The sequence below is a fragment of the Zalophus californianus genome, chromosome 10, assembly GCF_009762305.2.
Source record: "Zalophus californianus isolate mZalCal1 chromosome 10, mZalCal1.pri.v2, whole genome shotgun sequence".
Classification (NCBI taxonomy): domain Eukaryota; kingdom Metazoa; phylum Chordata; class Mammalia; order Carnivora; family Otariidae; genus Zalophus; species Zalophus californianus.
Window position 1 is genome coordinate 69,498,458 of NC_045604.1, and position 20,460 is coordinate 69,518,917.

Below are 20,460 nucleotides of genomic sequence, written 5' to 3' on the forward strand. Positions count from 1 at the left end.
ATGAGACTCAGAGGTTTGGGGTGCACCAGGGACAGGTGGGTGCCTCTAGCAACGAGGTTGGAAGAGCCAAGCACAAGAGCTCAAGACCACCGGCTCCTAGACAGAGTGAGGAACACCCAGGTGTGGGGGGAGCATGTGCAGCTTCCAGGCATCCTACAACTGTCTCAACCTCAGCCTTACCTTTGCGGCTGACACCTCATTACTACTCCTAAGTCCAGGGATGTCTTCACTCTGCCTTTTCAAAACCACTCCTCCACGGATGGTGGTGATGGCTGCACAACACAGGAACACACTTAATAATGGCTGAAATGGTTAAGTTTTGTGTATTTTACTACAGGTTTTTTTTTTTTTTTTTTTTTTTTAAAGTCCAGGAGATGAGGGATGGAGGCGGGAGGTCCTTCTGTCATCCTGGCTCCGAGCTGCGCACCCTCATGCTGCCTGACCTGGGGTGTGTTCTGCCTGCTTCAGCCCAGGCAGCTGAACAGTCACGCACCCACAATCCCAGGCCTCATCCCCTTTGCCCCTCCCCTCCTTAGGACCACCCTTAACCCACTCATGGCTTTGCACCAACCTGCATCTACTTCCCAAACTCTAGAGGACACACCTCTACTCAATGAGCTTGGGGTCTATTCTACCTACCAAGCAGGTATCCTTCCCCCAAGAAGTGAAAAGAAGAGATTTCCTGTTACCCTTTTCAGAAGGGCTCATTTTGGTCTCTTAGTAAATGTGACAGAATAGCTGAGAGCATGCGTACCACCAGGCTCTCTTGAGTATGAGTCAAACTACAACCTGACCCAAATCAGCATCTCCCGCCTCTGAGGACCCCGTGGCTGTCATGTGGATGTTGTCCAAAGGCCTTTGTCCTTTAGTAACTCCCAAAGGGGAAGCTGCAGTGTGGTTCACTGTAGCCAGGCTGAGGCTGCGCTAACAGCAGACTAGACGGGCGGCCCTTCCTAAAGAAGTGGATGTGGAATGGGGCACCTCCCTCCTCCCCAGGGGAGCCTGCTGTGGTCTGCACTAAGGGGTGGAGCTGTGCAGCCCAGCGAGCAGACAGCACATTGCACCCCAGATGGTCAGGGCAGGGCGGCAGGCATTTCGGATGCCAACAGTCAAAGGGAGTCTAACATTAAGTCACAATTTCTGAGGGTGAGCTTGCTCACTGAGAACATCCAGTGTGCCACCTGCTGTGGGAGGCCACGGTGAAGTCTCTAGAGCACAGCAGGACAGCAGAGACCCCACCGCAGCAGTAAGGAGGCCGTCTGTCAGATTTATTTATTCCTACTCAACAGAACCCCAGAACACAGGAGCAACTCTGTACATCGCTAGAAATTCACAGCGAGCTCCAAAACAATAGAAATTGTAAACTACAAAAGATGAGTTGTATTCAGCAAATATAAAGAGTAACTTTAGGCTGTGTTGAATGTTTATCAGACTATTTACAGGCCCGGATGCAGGTTCAGATTTCGCCAGCCTCCTTTTCCTCTGACCTCCGCGAAGTTGTCTTCCCATTGGAGCTCTCCAGCCTCCAGTCAGCAGCCCCTCGCTCACTGCGCCCATGCTCCCAGGACTCCTCCCTTGGTGCCCGTTCTCTGGAGAACCTGGGAAATGAGAATCAGAGGCTCAGAGGAGGCCAGCATCCCTCTTCTGGCTGACTCCTTGAGCACTGGCAACTTGGACCCTCAACATCAGCTCAGGTAAGGCCAAGACACAGCACGCCCGGGGAAGCCCTTGGCAGGCAGAGGGCAGCCGTCTAGTGCCCAAGCCACTACAAGGGAGTGTTCAGGCAGCCACTCAAAAGTGACATTTGTAAAGATTTCTCCTAACAGGGTAGGCTTTTGCTATAACGTGAGTGAAGCAAAGGACCACAAAGTGTACATGTGGAGTATGATCCATTACATAAACAGTGGAAAAAAGGCTATAATCAAGCACACAAAGGTGCTCACAGCGCTTACCTCAAAGTGTGAGTATGAATGTTTTTTGGGCTGTTTTTCCTTAAGAAAACCACAACAGAGGTAAGCAGGGCCTGGTCAGGAAGCAAATCTCAGGGGCTCTGTGTACTGAGGGGACACTGAGCATGTGGCAGGTCACGAGGGAGCTCTGCCTGTGTAACCACCTCCACAGCCTCTCAACTTGTCCCAGTCCTGAATCCACCTGCTGCTCGAGCTTACAGCTCCCTATGCGCTGGGCCCCATTCATGACTCCTCAAGGCTCCAACACTCAGTTCCAGAGATGCCCAGCCAGGCTCCTGAGCAAAAGCCCCAGACCCATCCCGACCAGGCATGGCCAACAGGCCCCAGCGATGGACCCCCAGAAGACCCTGGGAACACAAAGAGAAGGGGCTCACTCCTGGTTGCAGCTACTGAAGGAGTCAGAGTAGTTACTTGTATTTCGCACTCCGGTCCCTGGAAGCCCGGCGGTGGCCCCGGCTGTGGCTGCGGGAACGGCTGCGGTGGCGCCGGTGTCTGTCTCGGGACCGGGATCGGGACGACTTTCGTCGCTCCCTGGAGGTAGATCTGGACCTCCTGCGACGCCGATCCCGGGAGCGTGACCTGCAGCAGACAACCAGAAGGCTCTGAAGGCCATGATGCCCCCTGCCAATGGCCCTTCTGTCACAAGAAGTTCTGCTAGATGTTTCACTGCCATCTCCCCTACCCTTCTACAAATTTACAACTGGGGTCCACAACAGTCCCATCAATTCAGAATTATGGCCCCCTCCCGCTGATGCTTCCACAAAACACCTCGCCAGGAAACACCTGCCACCCCACAGGCCTCAGCAGTACCTTCTGACTTCCCCTCTCATTTACAGTGGATCCCTCTGCTGCACTAAGCCCCAGCCAACCTGACAACAGATGGATAGGGCCCGAGCTTGGTCCCTCACCAGCCCTGCCCACCAGAAAACAAGTGTGAGGCTATAAAAGTTAACTAGTAAGGAAAAATGCATGTGGAGGGGTGCCTGGGGGGGCTCAGTCAGTTAAGTGATTCTTGGTTTCGGCTCACGTTGTGATCTCAGGGTCATGAGATTGAGGTCCACGTCAGGCTACACGCATAGGGCAGCATGTAGCTTGGGGCTCTCTCCCTCTCCCTGTGCTCCCCACTGCTACATGGGCATGCATGCACACACTCTCTCTCTCCCATAAATAAATCTTAAAAAAGAAAAAACAAATGTGGGGGGAGAAAAAAAGACAAAAAATGTGGATGGAAAAAAGGGCATCTGAGAACATGTTAATGGACCTGGAAACCTACCTCCTTCTATCTCTGGTTCTTGATCCAGACCTAAAACGAAAAAATAAAAAAGACAAAGAGAAAAAAAGGATGAGCAATTTCCCCCAAACAGCCCGCCCCATGGTCTACGAGCTGAAGGAGTGCTGGCTTTCCACCGAGTCGGCTCACCCATTCTCAGGCCCACAGCTCCAAGTGTCAATGCTCACAGCATGAGGCCAGCCCCCAACCCCCAGGGGTCAAATGCTACACTCTGAGTTCAACAACTAGCTCATCGAAGTCACTTGCACAGCTATGCAGACTGTCACACAGTGGATGCAAGGCTGGACAGGATCTAAAGTCACCAAAGGACACCAAAGTTAAAGCAAAGCCAAAACCTCAAGTCCCAGACACAGGGTCACTGCTAGGTGAGGGTCACATGACCTCCCTGAGACCTATATAACCAACCAGCAATCCAAGAAATACACGGTACAATGAGTTCTCATTTTACACCCTGTTCTACAGCAAAAATTAACAAAGTAACTAGCAAAATGTGCTGAGGGGGATGTGACAGAAGATGTTCACACAACATGCATCTAAAGGATGATCTGAAAGTTTTTTGTAAAGCAATTTTTCCAACACCTACTAATTTAAATTCCTTTGTCCTAGGAGTTCTAAGAAATTTTATAAACCAATCAAACATATCAAAATAAGGATAATTACTATAGTACTCATTCAAAAATGGTTTTATAGGGATACCTGGGTGGCTCGTCTGTTAAGTTTCTGACTCTTGATTTCGGCTCGGGTCATGATCTCAGGGTCCTAGGACGGAGCCCTGCATAAGGCTCCACTCAGCGGGGAGTCTGCTTGAGGATTTCCTTCCCTTTGCCCCCCCCCGCCCACGCTCTCTCTCAAATAAATAAATCTTTAAAAAACGAAATAGGGGTGCCTCCGTGGCTCAGTGTGTTGGGCATCTGCCTTCAGCTTGGGTCATGATCCCAGGGTACTTGGATCGGGCCCCACGTCGGGCTCCCTGCTTAGCGGAGAGCCTGTTTCTCCCTCTCCTATGCCCCCGGCTTGTACTCTCTGTCAAATAAAGAATAATAAAATCTTAAAACCCCAAAATTGGGGCACCTGGGTGGCTCAGATGGTTAAGAGTCTGCCTTTGGCTCAGGTCATGATCTCAGAGTCCTGGGATTGAGCATCAGGCTCCCAGCTCAATGAGGAGTCTGCTTCTCCCTCTACCCCTCCCCCTGCTCATGCTCTCATGCTCTCTTGCTCTTTAAAATAAATAAAATCTTTATGATTTTATTTATTTGTCAGAGAGAGAGATAGAGAGTGTGTGTGTGTATGCACACACAAGCAGGGGGAGCAGCAGACAGAGGGAGAAGCAGGCTTCCCGCTGATCAAGGAGCCCAATGTGGGACTCGATCCCAGAACCCTGCGATCACAACCCGAGCTGAAGGCAGACGCTTAACTGACTGAGCCACCCAGGTGTCCCATAAGTAAACTCTTAAAAACAAAACAAAACCCACAAAAGACAAAAATAGCTTTATAGAAACTTCGTCATCCAAAACTGAAATTAGGGATGCCTTATGTGTTTTGCTTAATACATTTTTATACTGTTTGAATCTATTTTTTGTTTGAGTCTCTTTACAATCAAAATCGGTTAGTAATGAAAAAAAGCACAATAAATACAATAAACACTTACTTGTTGTTTCTGAATTATACGCTAATTCCTCCAGGAAAGCCCAGCTTCTGGGTCTTTCAAGGACAGTGAGCTGCACCCCATGACAGTGGGGTCCTGGCTCCAGCCTTTTCCCTGAACTCTGACCACGTCTCCTAAGCATCTCAAACTGAGTATGGCCAGAGCCAAATTCTACTGCCCACCACCCCCCCTCTTCACCCTAGTACACTGCTCCCAGTGTTCTCCAACCCCTAAGTGGCAGCTCCAGGCCTGAAACCATGAGGCCAGCTCTGTTCCCCCTTTGCTTGCCTCACAACCTTACACCAGGAAATCTTAACAGCTCTATCCCCACAACACACTGAGACCCCGCTCACCCTGTCAACTGGCACCTCCTTCACTGGGACTCTTGCTGCTTCCACCCTTACCACCTGCACTCGTTCTCAGCAGAGCCCGACAACCCTCAGTCAACTCCAGAGTCTGCTCAGACCTAAGGCCCTTCCCTGACGGATTTTCCCTTCAGCAAGTATGGCTGTTTGACAGAGCATGCCCCAGCTCCAGAGAGTGTCAGCTCCTGCCCGACTTGTTGGCTGAGTGCCGTGTCCCCAGGACCCATTAGGCGGGTCAGGGCACAGCAGGTTCCTCTCCTGCTCCTACTGCTCAGCCTCCCCTACACCTTCCGAGGTATGAGTGAGGTTGCCACAGCTGCGTGTGCAGCTTCGGATGACTGTCCGCACCACACAGCGCTCCTCCCAGGCCAGCCAAAATCCCGCTCTTCTGAAGGCTGCATGTCTGCTCATTTTTCTTTTAAGGGCCACGTAGGTCCGTAGCAGACCTCAATTGCTACAAGCCAGACTGCAAGGAAGGAGCAGGGTCTCTTTGGGCATGTGCGTACTGTGGACTCACCTCCTGCTCAGTCGCTCCTCCCGCTCTCTCTCCTCTCTCCTCCTCAGTCGATCCTGATTTCTCTTCTCCTGCTTTTCAGCCACAGTTTTCTAAATAAACGAAGAGTTGGAAAATGAGAGAAGAAAAAGTTATACCAACTAGAGTATGAATGTTGTTTAACAAAGCACTTTTATGGGGCGCCTGGGTGGCTCAGTTGTTAAGCATCTGCTTTCGGCTCAGGTCATGATCTCAGGGTCCTGGGATCGAGCCCCACATCGGGCTCCCTGCTCGGCGGGAAGCCTGCTTCTCCCTCTCCCGCTCCCCCTGCTTGTGTTCCCTCTCTCGCTGTGTCTCTCTCTATCAAATAAATAAATAAAATCTTGGGTGCCTGGGTGGCTCAGTTGGTTAAGCGACTGCCTTCGGCTCAGGTCATGATCCTGGAGTCCCTGGATCGAGTCCCGCATCGGGCTCCCTGCTCAGCAGGGAGTCTGCTTCTCCCTCTGACCCTCCCCCCTCTCATGTGCTTTCTCCCTCATTCTCTCTCTCTCAAATAAAGGAATAAAATCTTTAAAAAAATAAATAAAATCTTAAAAAAGAAAAAAGCACTTTTACACGATCTCAATATTAGTAATTTAGAAATCTAAAAAAAACCTCTTAGGAAACAGGAACATTATCACCTTTAAAGATTCTTAATAGAAAATACACGAAAGTAACGCTTTTATAAATACATCTTATAAATTCGGTGACAAACTGCATATTCTAAGAGGTGCTATGGTTCTAAGGCACAGAAACTGATCTTTCGATTCACACCAATCCAGATAGTTTTTTACCCAAAGGAGATTCCACACACTTCACTGTAAAAAACCACATGTCTGACCAAACCTATCCTGCTGCCCAGGAGCAGCCTGTCCTTCGAGTGCTGAGTGCTACCCTGACTTGAGACCCGGCCTTGGTGGGGACAGCAGGCCAGGGAAGGTAGACCGTGAACACTCCACAACCGGCTGGCTTTCCTGTTTGCTTGCTTGCTTTAGTATTTTAAGTAATCTCTACACCCACCGTGGGGCTGAAACTTACAGCCCCAAGACCAAGAGTCCCATGCTCTACCGAATGAGAAAGCCAGGGGCTCCCACAACTGGCTTTCAACACCAAGCTCAATACTTGGCTCATCAGGCTCGATGGTGAACACAAGAGAAAAGACAATGCAACAGAGTGGAGGAGGCCGGGAGAAATTCCACTGTGGAACACTACTGACACAGCTTAGCTCAAAGCACTAAGTCCAGTCTACATACCCCCACCCCCATATCAACCCAAAGCCTTTTTTTTTTTTTAAAGATTTTATTTATTTGAGAGAGAGAGAATGAGAGATAGCGAGCACGAGAGGGAAGAGGGTCAGAGGGAGAAGCAGACTCCCCGCTGAGCAGGGAACCCGATGTGGGACTCAATCCCAGGATTCCAGGATCATGACCTGAGCCGAAGGCAGTCGCTTAACCAACTGAGCCACCCAGGTGCCCTCAACCCAAAGCCTTTTGATGTCCCCACCTCTCTGCTGATGGAATGAAGCCCTAAGGGGGAGTAAAGTAGGGCCAGGGAGACAAAGGGTCACGAAGGATAACCCTGTATCTCAGTGAAAACTGGAGTCAGGCCCCTGAACAAAAGGGTATAGCAAGGCCTGAGGGAGAGGGGCCAGCTATCCTCCTCAAAGCACTCACAAGGTGCGAGAGCCCTCCTATCTGGAGCCTCTGGCTCTCCACCCCTGGCTTCACTTGTCTTGGACCCGAGCAGGCACACAAGGATGGACACATTAGGGTTAAGGATGGGAGTTTCAGCCCCTCAACTTATATGCAGACTCCTCCTAAAGAGGATGTGACTGAGTACAGGGCTATGGTCTGGTATTAACTCCTTCACAAACCTCTCTACTTCCTACACACTGTCCTTCCACCCCTAAGAAAGAAGGCCTTGCCTCACTATTGCCTGGGTGTGTGGCCTGGAGGTGTGAGCACCTCTGGGACCACTTAAGTGAAGCCATCTCTGGTTAGGGCCCAGAACTGTCACCCTCCTGATTGTTTAGAGGTGCACTTCCAAACATGTTTTCAGTTGTTAGTTTAACAGCCATTATCAAAAGCTGTAATATATTTGTGTTGTTTTGGTCAACTACGTACAACTCACACTGCAAAGATAAAGCATGCTTTCTTGATCTAGTTAATACTAAGTTCTTTAGAGGTGCGCCTGGCTGGCTCAGCCAGTACAGCATGTGGCTCTTGATCTTGGGGTTTTAAGTTTGAGCCCCATGTTGCATGTAATGATTACTGAAAAATAAAATCTTTAAAAAAACAAAAACTTGTTCTTAAAGTTTCAGGGGAAAAAATTCCAATACAATCTCATCTCTGTTGGAGAAATATGTGTTAAAAAAAAAAATAAAAGGCTTTCAGGTTTAAAAAAATATCAAAACTAGGGACACCTGGGTGGCTCAGTCTTCGGCTCAGGTCATGGTCTCAGGGTCGTGGGACTGAGACCCCCCATCAGGCTCCCTGCTCGGCGGGAAGCCTGGTTCTCCCTCTCCCACTCCCCCTGCTTGTGTTCCCCCTCTTGCTGTGTCTCTGTCAAATAAATAAAATCTTAAAAAAAAAAATCAAAACTAAATTATGGGGTGCTATGAAATGGAAATACAATTTAAAGGAGAAATGGAAGGGATGCCTGGGTGGTTCAGTTCATTAAGCATCTGACTCTGGCTCAGGTCATGATCTCTGGGCTCTGTGTTCAGTGGCAAGTTTACTTGGGGATTCTCTCTTGATTCTCTCTCTCCCTCTGCCCCTCCCCCTGCTCATGCGCATGCTCCTTCTCTCAAATAAATAAATTTAAAAAAGAAAAAGAAGAAGAAATGTGTAACAGAGTGTATCACTTTCCAAAATTCTATTGGGAGCACAGGAGCGAACTGTGTTAAGACCAGTGGCTGCCACCCCAGCTCCACTCCCAGTGCCAAGTTCACACCTCACCTACTGGCAACCCCTCCTCACGTGCAGGGCTCTGCCCCCTGCTCCTTCTAGGGGCACACAAGGCCCTCCACCTTGATTGCTGCAGTGTCCCAGTCAAGTGCCATGCGTCTTTCCACCAAATTTCATGTGTCTGGAGGGAAGACCTGCATAGTTCCCAGCACCCCAACCTAGTGGTCCCTGCACACAGCAGGGAGGACTCCACCAGTCTGAAAAATAATTCAAAGTATCTGAAACATGCTCACCCATCCTTCTAAGCGTTCCAGACCCAAAGAAAGTTTTAGAGTTTAACCCAGGAAACTGAAGAGCCTTGAGGAAGAGACAAAGGTGGGCAGTGGTGAAGCAGTGCTATCCAAAAAACTCCACCATGTTCTCGTCCTTCCGAGGAGGCTCAAAGGCAAGGGCCAGGAAGTATGATCTTCTGTCTAGCCTAACCACTCTCCATGCATCCGCCTCTGCCGAAGGAGAAAAATGAGACTACCGGCTCTTCCCATCTCCAACCAAAAGTTATTTCAGAGGTGTGCGAGAGCTCTCTGTACCAGAGGACTAGACTCTGCATTTTTTTCCTGCAAACAAGTGCAGACTAGTCGCTTTGGATTCTGAGACCTTTGTTCTCTTGGGTGAATGAAGTGATAAAATCTAAATATTTCACTATAAAACTCAAAGACATGTTCTTAGAAAAGATGAAAACGGTGCCTGGGTGGCTCAGTCAGTTAAGTGTCTCAAGTGGCGTCATGGTCTCAGGATCCTGGGAGTGAGCCCCACGGCAGGCTCCCTGCTCAGCGGGGAGTGTGCTTGTCCTTCTGCCCCGCCCCCATTTCTGCACACTCTCTCTCGATAAATAAAATCTTAAAAAAAAGATCAAAACACAAGGTTTTCTAGAAGTTAACACGAAGACATCACTTCTTGGGTTTCTCCAGAAACCACATATTAACGTACCCTCAACTGATCAAGCTTCTCTCGGATCTGAATGAACCCCAAGTGTAACTTGCCCCCGAAGTGGTCCGCAAGACGACGGTCATTGTCGTGGAGACCAAGGTAGGCCGAACAGACCTCACAGACACGCAGCTTCTGCTGTTGAAAACTGGATGCAGGCATGGAATTTCTGTATTCTTCCTGGACAGTGGGAACAGAGCAATGAAAATGAAGTACAGAGAACCACAACTAAACAGTCAACCCCCAAAATGTAAATATTTGAAGGGACTATAGAGGTGACTTTTAAATAAACAAAAAATGGATCATTGACAAGCTTCAGATATTTGTAACTGACTCTATTTCCATTGCTTATTTACGAAAGGAACAATCATGATTTCAAAGCAATAAGGAACATTCAAAATTCTCAAACAAGCAGGATGCTGTCTGTTCTCAAAGGCCAGCAGGAAAGGCAGGTCTCAGTTACACACAGTGGAGAGCTCTAGGAGGACCAGAGGAACAAGGGAGACTCTTCAAAAGGGGCTCTCAAAAAAACAAAGCACAAAAACCAAACCAAATAAACAAACAAGAGCCACTCATGGAGACTGTCCCAACGTCTAGGAAGCTGTATGCCAACTCTGCCCTAAAAGCTAAAATTTGGATGGACAAATACAGTAGACACTCTCTTCAAAAAAAAATGTGTCTGACAGAACAAGCAAACCCCCCCCCACCCCCGGCAGCCACTCCAGTCAGAATGGATGAAATACAGAAGAAATGAAGTAATAAGACATGGTTCCTGGTGCTGGTGGCAAAGTCAAAACCCGCCTCTAAGACCCAGGTTTAAGAAATGCATTCCACAGGGCGCCTGGGTGGCTCAGATGTTAATATTAAACATCTGTCTTCAGCTCAGGTCATGATCTCCAGGTCCTAGGATCGAGCCCCACATCAGGCTCCAGGCTGGCTCAATGGGGAGTCTGCTTCTCCCTCTCCCTCTGCCTCTCCCCCTGCTTGGGCTCTGTCTGTCTCTCTCAAATGAATAAAAAAAAAAAAACCTTAAAAAAGAAAGAAAGAAAAAAGAAATGCATTCCAACAGTCACTGGTCTTTTTTAAAGCGATCTTCTATGGGATGCCTGGGTGGCTCAGTTGGTTAACCCTCTGCCTTTTGCTCAGGTCATGATCTTAGGGTCCTGGGATCAAGTCCCACATCGGGCTCCTTGCTCAGTGGGGAGCCTGCTTCTCCCTCTGCCGGACGCTCCCCCTGCTTGTGTGCATGCCCTCTCTCTCTCTGACAAATAAATAAAATCTTTTAAAAAATTTTAAAAAGGGGAGCCTGGGTAGCTCAGTTGGTTAAGTGTCTGCCATTGGCTTGGGTCATGATCCCGGAGTCCCGGGATCGAGCCCCACAATGGGGCCCCGCTCAGCGGGGGGGGGGGGGGGGGGGGGGGGGTCTGCTTCTCCCTCTGCCCTTCACCCCCCTTGTGCACACGCCATCTCAAATAAATAAAATCTTTTTTAAAAATTAAAAAAAAAGGGATATTCCATTAATTCACACATTCAAAATTCCCTGGCAAATGCAGATTAAAATACCACATCACTCACGAAACTGGCAAAGACATAAACAAAGATGCACTCTCATACGCTGTTGGTAGGATACTATGTACGTTGGCACAACCCACAGGAAGTGCAGCTGAATTATCTGTGAAAGCCAGACAGGGGTGCCTGGGTGGCTCAGATGGTTAAGCGTCTGCCTTCAGCTCAGGTCATGATCCCAGAGTCCTGGGATCGAGTCCTGCATCAGGCTCCCTGCTCCTTGGCAGCCTGCTTCTCCCTCTGCCTCTGTCTGTCTCTCATGAATAAAAAAAAAAAAAAAAAAAAAAAAAGAAAAACCCAGACAGGTGTGTGCCATTTCCACGAACTCTTCCGGGTGTGTGTCCTAGAACACACTCATACATGTGCCAGCAAGGATACTTTCTGTGAACAGTGTGTGAAGATGAGAAACCACTAATACGCTAGAAAACTACCAAAAGATAGTCACACGTTCATGGAACAGAACCCTACAGCAAGAAACTGAAGGAAGTTGTACATAGCAACAAGCAGAAACCTCACAAACTGGTGTGTGAATAATGCAAGCTAGAAAGACATACACAGCATTTATGGGGGATTTTTTTAAAAGCACAAAGCGCGCACGCGCACAAACGCGCAGGCAAGCACACAGTTTATGGGCAGCACACACATGTAATAAAGGGTAAAGACAGAATGGAATGCACACTAATGTCTGCATTAGTGACAGGAGGGACAGGAGGGGACTGGAGAGGGAAGCACTGGGAACCTGAATTTCCATTATGATGTGCTACAGCTTTTATTAAAGAGAAAAAACAAAACCAAAATCCTTAGGCAAAAATGACAAATATGGTGGACCCATGAATATTTGTGATAATCTATCCCTTTCTGTAATTTTGAAACTTCAACTACCGCCTTCTAATTTCTTTCAAAGTAAACCCTAATCATGCTGAGTGGAAAACAAAACAAAACAAATACAACAGTCTCGAAAGGGTATGGTACTGTATGACTCCATTTACATAACATTCTTAAAATGACTACAATATAGAGATGCAGGAGATTTGTAATTGCCAGGGGTCAGAGAAGTGGACGTGGCTACAGAAGGGTCATGGGAGGGATCTTAGTGGTGATGGATGTTCCGTATCGTGACTGTCAACATCCTTTCTATTATATCGTGCTATGGTTTTTCAAGATGTTATCACCAGGGGAAACTGGATAAAGGGCACATGGGATCTCTCTGTATTATTTCTTGAGACTACTGAACACCCTTGCCTGCTGAGAGCAGAAAGGAACTCACGGGTGCCACACCACCAGAGATCAGCATGGTGGAGGCCTCCCCAACACCATCCTGTCTTGCCCAGTGGTTTTAAGGAAGTGGTGCTGCCTCCTAGGGGCACTCTCAGTGATGGGGACATGGAGGACAATGGCTGGGGTAAGGATGCTCCGAGTCCTGGGCATGAACATCCATGCATCCCACATCCTGCTCCTGTCTCGGCTGTCTAAAGACATGATGAACCCCTCATCTACAATCATTTACAGCCACATACAAATCTCTGAGCCATCCCAGGGATTTCTGGTGTCTGTTCTGCTCTTGGAAGCATGAAGGGCTGGGCATCTGGTACAGCAGTCAGCAACCCAAGGAGCCTGACTGTTCTACACATAAACATGTATTTTCCACTTCAGTAGAAAAGAGTTTAGATTCTATGTTAAGGACTTATATACATGACTTATATTATAATAGAAGTTCAGGGATTTAAATACTGTGCAAAATGCAAAATTTAAATATACACCCAATTTCCCAGAAATGGAACTACTCTCTAAAGCAGGGAACACTGTTCGGAACTTTACCAAGTCACACTTCCATGGCAATGCCACTTTAAACATCCCCGGCAGCTGTCACATTCCCGACCCCATCTGTCTTACAGCGCGAATACGTTTTACATACAAAACATCATTGTCAATTCTTTTCCCTCTCGTGTTCAAGAATGGACTATATTAGCTATGGACGTCACTGAAGGGGATGATGTTCTACCAGGGGTATGAAGCAGTATTTCAGCACCATCCTCCGACAGATACATGCTGCTGACCCCAACCCTAGCACGGCCCCATCCTGAGTAACCCTTCTGCTCTCTGTACTTACCACCGCCTCAGTGAGCATCACTCTAGCACTCACAGGCCCTGGGCACCACTCACGCATTCAGTTAATCATTCCTGAGCTCCTACTGTGTGTTAAGCACCATGCCGAACCAGGGGTACAGAGGTAACCACAGAGAGACTGCACCAGGGGGGCAACTACATTTCATCTCCTCATCTCTACCCAGGCTCCCTGACCCCATCACTCTTAATAACCTTCTCAGCCTGTGGGTCTCAGCTAAGGGCACTTCCAGCATCACTCCACCCAGAGACCCCTGACAACACAAAGTCACTCTCAAACTCAGACCCCATTTCTTTTGAGCACCTATCTTCATGTGAACAAATCTTATCCATCTGTTCACATACCCTTCTGTCTGTATGCCCTGCCAACTCGAGCACAGTCTCTATGAGGAGGGCCTCCTCTGGTGTGCTTACAACTAAAAACTATCTGGGGCGCCTGGCTGGCTCAGTGGGTTAAGCATCTGCCTTCGGCTCAGGTCATGATCCCAGGGTCCTGGGATTGAGCCGCGTGTTGGGCTCCCTGTTCGGCAGGAAGTCTGCTTTTTCCTCTCCCTCTGCCTTCCCCCACCTCCCCCACCTGCTCATGCTCTCTCTTGCTCTGCTCTCTAATAAATAAAAAAATTTTTCTTATTTTTTTTAAATGTTTTATTTATTTATTCACAAGAGTCAGAGAGAGAGAGAGAGAGAGAGAGAGAGAGAGAGAGAGAGAGAGAGAGAGAGAGAGAGAGAGAGAAAGGCAGAGGGAGAGGGAGAAGCAGGCTCAGCACAGAGCAGGGAGCCTGATGCGGGACTCGATCCCAGGACTCTAGGATCATGACCTGAGCCGAAGGCAGACACTTAACCATCTGAGCCACCCAGGCGCCCTCTAAATAAAATTTTTAAAAAGAAAAAAAACTTAAAACTATCTGGCACACAGCTGGACCTTAACAAGCATTTACTCCGGGAATACAACCATCCCTGCCTCCCTCTGACTCTACTATTCCCACCATTCTCAAAGCCTATGTGAGCCATTTCCAGTTCCAGTGGTAAGGACTTGAGAGCCAGAGAATATCTAATAGATAAAATAATTTGGAAGAAAATGGCTGTCAAGAATACAAACACTGAGTCCCTGACTCAGTTTCTCCACCACCCTGCCAGTGTGTCCTAACTGGTCTGGTACCCTAGCTGACACCACTTGGATGCTACCCTCAATCTGCACAGGTTCTCTACCTGAGATGCAGTGTCACCAAGAACACGCAGGTTTTGTTCTTTAGGGCAATCTGCACTACCCCTCTGGCCCACTCACACCAGCTGAGTGACCACCACAGCCCAGCAAACCCCTACGGAGCCAGAGGACCAGAGAGTAAACGACACCACTCTAGTGACTCTTCGACGCTCAGGACTGCGCTCTGCATATGGATGTTATGCTCAGGGCTGGCAAGTGACGGGTCTGATGTCACACTAGGGTTACAGGGGACAGAGCAAAGGTACAAACCCAAATATGTGCAGACTCTAAATCCTACAACCCTGTCCGCAGAGCACCCTATTTCCAACTTCTTCCCAATATTAAAAAAAATGGAATAGTTTAATTTTAGCTCAAACAGTCAACATTTAGGGGTTACTACGTTTCCTCTTTCTTGAAGACATTTCCCCACCAACCTCAGCTTCTTTTTTCTTTGCACGGACTTTCTCCACTTCCATAAGAATCTTCTGGGATTCATCCACATTTCCCTCAGCTCCCAGTTGCTCAGCTTTAGCAAGAAGTTTTCCTATTTCTTCATTCAACTCATGTACTTTTTCTGCCTGAAAGAAGACAATCAGGTAAGCAGACATCTAAAACCAAAAGATCTTAACACAGAGACAATGAGTGTTTCTCTTGCTGGACTTCTCTGTTCTACGAAAATTAAATGGAATAGCCAAGATCCTCGCAGGATCACAAGCAAACTGTAAGAATTCTGACATCTTAACTGGCATCGCTGAGACTCTGACCTTAAACTAAACCTGCGTGTTGCATTCCAGGAAGAGCAGCATCATGCCTGTCACTTCCAACATGGTGGCCAGGGTCATCATGGTGGTCACTTTCTAGGCTGTCTCTTCTCATGTCTTCTATCACAACTCAACCTTCTCGGTAGGGGCCATAAGATGTCCAGGATTAAATGCATAAACTTGTACCATAAGCAAAATGCCTAATCATTTGGGATTTAATTCTAGAAATAAGGTAGCAACTACACATATCCTAAGCAATGCTTTTATAAAACTGAGAGGAAAAGACACTGAAGAGACTCATCAGCTGCACTCAAAATCGGGGAACAGAAGAAGGATGTGCTGAGAGGCCAATGACACACAGATCTATCTTCTTCATTCTTCAGGACACCTGTACCACAGTCTAACCATTTCCCAACTGTCTCCATTTCCTGTTTTATCTGGGGGTGTTAAAAAAAAAAAAAAAACTGGGGGAGAGACAGAGGCAGCTCCTGGGGCGGAGAGCTTGCTGACAGCCTTCTCTCCTTACTGAGAAGCACTGAGGCAGCAAGGACTGTCCACCCCAAAGACGCAGAGTCAGTGCAAATGGTAAGCTGTTAGCCTGTTGACAGGCTGGTTTTTACCAGACACTGATTTGCACACACAGCTCGGAGGAGAAAGTCTCTCAGGCATACCTTTGCAGAAACTTCTGCACTGATCTCCTCTTGGGTCTCTGCCAGCCGCTTCTTGGCAAGCTCAGTTCTCCGATCACACTCAGCAATAAAGGACTCCAAGTGATCCATCGCCTAGCTCAGGAGAAGCAGAGAGCTATGATCAGTTACGAGCAAGGTCTTGGAACCCATCAGTTCAATAGGACATACACTCCTGGGTTGGTTTCCTAAAGCCTGTAAGTTCAGTGGGAAGACCTTGAACTACACTACAGCACATCCATAATCACGTTAAACCAAGTCATCATTCAGAAGCATTGTCTTCTCATCTGATCTATTTGTTCCTAAAAGTTGTAAAAGGACCCCCATCCCTCGATAACATTTCCCGGGTTTTTTTTTTGGCCATAATTAGTAGCGTTCTCTGTGGGGAAGCAAATGCTGGACTGAGACTAGTATCGGAGGCCCTCTTCTGGTGAGCTGTGGGGGGTGCGGATGATGTACTCACTGGTCTGTGTGAGCCACGTAAATATTATTCCCCCATGTTCTGAGGGTAGAGATCCCCCTTCCACCTCAAAACAAAACAATAGAACAAATATTACTGAGAGCTGTGAGCACGGGTCGTTATTGCCTGTCTAAAGTAGTAGGAGAACTGGTAACTACTTCCCCAAAGAGATAAAGGGAAAGGAACTCTAGAAATCTACCCGCTCACTCTGAAAACACTTGTGGGGGAAACACGAAAACACTAATGAGCTGCTTCTCAGTGTGTTAGGCAGTTAATTTGCCAGGATGAGTCAAAGGCCCCCGCATAACCTCAGATAGACCTACAACTAGGATATCTGCCAGGCTATGCCCAGTGACTACCAAGCAGCACCTTCTAAGTTACACCCGCTAGTGCACTTGCAAATGCTGGCATTGTGTTAAGTGTGACAGGAAGGGAGTTTAGCACAGGATGACAGGACTGCATCATGTGATCTATCACCAAAAAATACAGAAGAAACAACTTTGGGTGGAGATGATATAAAACAGATGAAGGTTACGCCAACAGACCAAGTGGTGGTAATCTATGTCCCTCTGTCCAAAGAAGGCCAGAGAGAGCAAGTCAGCTGTTAAGAAAGCACTCTATGGGGGCCCCTGGGTGGCTCAGTCGTTAAGTGTCTGCCTTCGGCTCAGGTCATGATCCCAGGACCCTGGGATCGAGCCCCGCATCGGGCTCCCTGCTCAGCGGGAAGCCTGCTTCTCCCTCTCCCACTCCCCCTGCTTGTGTTCCCTCTCTCGCTGTGTCTCTGTCAAATTAAAAAAAAAAAAAAAAAAAAAAGCAAGCACTCTACGAGGATCAGTGTGACACTGGAATGGACAACAGGGTTAGGGTCTCCTCCCGAAATCTTAAATACTCTTTTCAAATAAATGCATACTTGGAAATAGGTCAAGACAGAGAATAGGCTCTGTGACAGTGCCAAGCCCCAGAGGGTGCTGGAGAAAGGCTAAAGCATAATCACCCACTGAGGCCAACTCCCAATTTCACTCCATAATTTTGGAATTCAGGACCTCTTTCCTGTTGTTGGACATCCAAATATTCCCTGATAAACATTTCTATGTTCAAATCAATCAGGAAAACAAATAATCAGCATTTGTCTGCATGCACCACACTTCTTGGAGAGACACAGAGTTGACAATCCTGCTGACAGTGATAACTCACCAGGATCAAGGTGCCGGCAAGCTGATACAGGTCACATGCCTCCTGTGAGGGACAATGGATCCTAGAAGACCACCCTCATATGCCCCAGGCTCACCCACACAGAGGTACTGAGTCTATGGTGCACAGTCCTTCTGTTATCTACCCAGAGTGATTTCACACCTGAGACAGACCCACAAATCCACTCATCAGGGTTGAAGTCAAGTGGGTGACATGGGAAACCCTGACCAAAGCAACCGGCGGCAGCTTCAGCAGAACCCAAATCAGCTACAGACTCAGACATCTGATAAGCTAAAAACTAAATGGTAACTTCACAACACAGAATAGGCAGACCACAGAGACATCTTTTAACTGCCACATTCTTTAAAAGATGGCACTCTGGAGGTGGCTGGGTGGCTCTGTCGGTGAAGCGTCTGCCTTTGGCTCAGGTCACGATCTGAGGGTCCTGGGATCAAGTCCCTCATTGGGCTCCCTGCTCAGTGGGGAGTCTGCTTCTCCCTCTCCCTCGCTCATGATCTCTCTCAAATAATAAAAAATAAGAATCTTAAAAAAGATGGCACTCTGTTCTACTGCCCCTTCTCCTGTTCAATGTGCTGGTCAATTTCAGACTGAGTCCTAAAATATATCAAAGAGGAGAGGTTTAAGTAATTTTTTTTTTAAAAGGTATTCAAGTCAGGGCGCCTGGGTGGCTCAGTGAGTTACACATCTGCCTTCGGCTCAGGTCATGATCCCGGGGTCCCGGGATCGAGCCCCGCATTGGGGCCCCCTGCTCAGTGGGGAGCCTGCTTCTCCCTCTCCCTCTGCACCCTCTATCCCCGCTCATGCTTTCTCTCTCTCAAATAAATAAAATCTTTAAAAAAAAAAAAAAGGGTATTCAAGTCTAAAAATTAAGTCCTAATCACAACCTACCATTTACTAGAAAGTCACCCAAGCTCTACAACTTAAGCGTGGTCTGATGAAACATGGACGATTGGGGATGCCTGAGCACAGCGCCGGCACACAGGAGGCACGTGAGTCTCACTGCTGCTGGAGGCTGTTCGTCCACACTCAGGACTGTGCGGTGCTATTCCCAGTGTTGCCAGCCCAGCAGAAATGACACTGGCCAGGAATCTGAGCCTGAGACGGGCTATCAAGGAGACTGGTCACAGCACACACGTGCCCCCTGTGCTGTATGTCCACACAGGCCTTCAAGCGCCACACGGAAAATGGAAGGTCTCCATTTCCCAGATGAAGAAACTGAGGTACAGTTTCCACACTACTAAGTGATGACATCAGGGTACAAGGACCCTTATGGTTTGGCTCCAAAGTCCCTATACTCAATGTGTACAACTCTGAGACAGTCACCACCAGCCCAGTTCATAGATGTACAGAAAAAGTTAAAATAACTTGCCCAAGGTCACAAAGGGGTTCTAACCCGGGACATCATCTGACTTAGTCAATGTAACTATTCTACTGTACATCTGTAGACGGAAAAAGTAGGTGTATTCAGAACTAGTTTCATTTGGTGTATTAAAGATAGTCTGGAAATTAGTTGATATAATGTGTAGTTTCAGAAACCTGTAAATAAAACATCACAAACCAAGACAATTTGGGGAAAAAGTTAACTGTATTTTTACTGAGTTAAAAACAATCAGTTCTTTATATTTTCAATATGTGGACACTAAAGAAAAAATTGTACTTTTCTGTAACTTTTTCACAGGTTAAATATACATGTTAATATCGCTGTTTGCCAGTGTTCAAGTTGAGAAACTTGAAATGTTATTTATACAGATTACCTAGTAGCACACATTATATACTCTTTCCTAGGGAATTTCTGGATAAAACACTTTCAGGAAGCCAAGGCCAGGCCTTGGCATGATCAGGCCGAGGCTGTGTTAGGCTAGAAGGAGCCAACGGTGAGGACAGGGAGGCACCTTCTCCTAGATAAAACACCAGCAGTTCCACCCATCAAGCTCAAGCCAAGGGGCTAGGCAGGCAATACCTCCACAAAGAAATACCTTTCTATAACTCTGACTGGCAAAGACCCCAAAATATGGTTACTCACTGTTAGCAAAGATGTGAAGATGGGAACTCTTCTACACTGCTGTTGGGAGCGTTCGCTCCGCTGGATAACACCATGGTACCATCAAAACCCCAGATACCCCTCTGATCCAACAGTTCTGCATCTAGGAATCTCCCCTGCATACATGCAAACAATGCATACATGCAAACAAGGGCAATGTGTAATGCAGCACCATGATCATCAACAGGGGACTGGTCATATAAAGAAGATATCCATCGTCTGGAATGCTGTGAAGCCACAAAAAGGAATAAGGAACTCTACACAAAGATATACTAAAAAGTTAAACAAAAAAAGGAAGGGTGAGGTTAGAACAGGTATACAAATTACCACTTGTGTAAAAGAAAAAAAAAGGAATACAGACATTCTGTCTGCCTCAGGTATCCACATAAACTCTAAAGCACACAGAAACACTGGTTATTTCTAGAGGCAACCAGATGACTGAAGAACAGAGCAGGAGAGAGGTTTCACATGTACCTTCTTTACTGGTAAATTCTGATCCAAGTGAAAGTTATACAGGTTTTTATGTTAGTTAAGAGATGCTGCAACCTCAGTGAAATAACTCATCTAGGCAACAATCCTCAAGTGCTGCTTAAAGCATCAGGTCAAAGGCTCAAGGGGACCTTGACCTTCAACAGGTCAAGGCTGCCTTCAACAACGGTGCTGGCTGAGGTGATACATGAGCAGGTGCAAGCTCTGCCTCTGAAATATTCCCA

The 20,460-nt window shown here is 47.5% G+C and overlaps 1 protein-coding gene across 6 annotated transcripts in view; it reads right to left on the reverse strand.

Moving 5' to 3' along the window:
• Positions 1–1,249: 1,249 nt before the first annotated feature.
• The window catches only part of LUC7L (LUC7 like), a 36,725-nt gene continuing 17,514 nt past the window's right edge, over positions 1,250–20,460 (reverse strand). For 5 of the 6 annotated variants that reach the window (XM_027610937.2, XM_027610933.2, XM_027610931.2 and 2 more), the window contains 7 exons: positions 16,020–16,130; positions 15,022–15,165; positions 9,697–9,873; positions 5,789–5,877; positions 3,244–3,273; positions 2,382–2,549; positions 1,250–1,598 (listed from right to left, as the gene is read on the reverse strand). In XM_027610937.2, coding sequence (XP_027466738.1) covers positions 1,457–1,598; positions 2,382–2,549; positions 3,244–3,273; positions 5,789–5,877; positions 9,697–9,873; positions 15,022–15,165; positions 16,020–16,130 — 861 coding nt within the window. In that variant the 3' untranslated portion in view covers positions 1,250–1,456. Of the gene's footprint in view, positions 1,599–2,344; positions 2,550–3,243; positions 3,274–5,788; positions 5,878–9,696; positions 9,874–15,021; positions 15,166–16,019; positions 16,131–20,460 lie in introns of all 6 variants that reach the window. The other variant, XM_027610934.2, reaches the window with a different exon arrangement.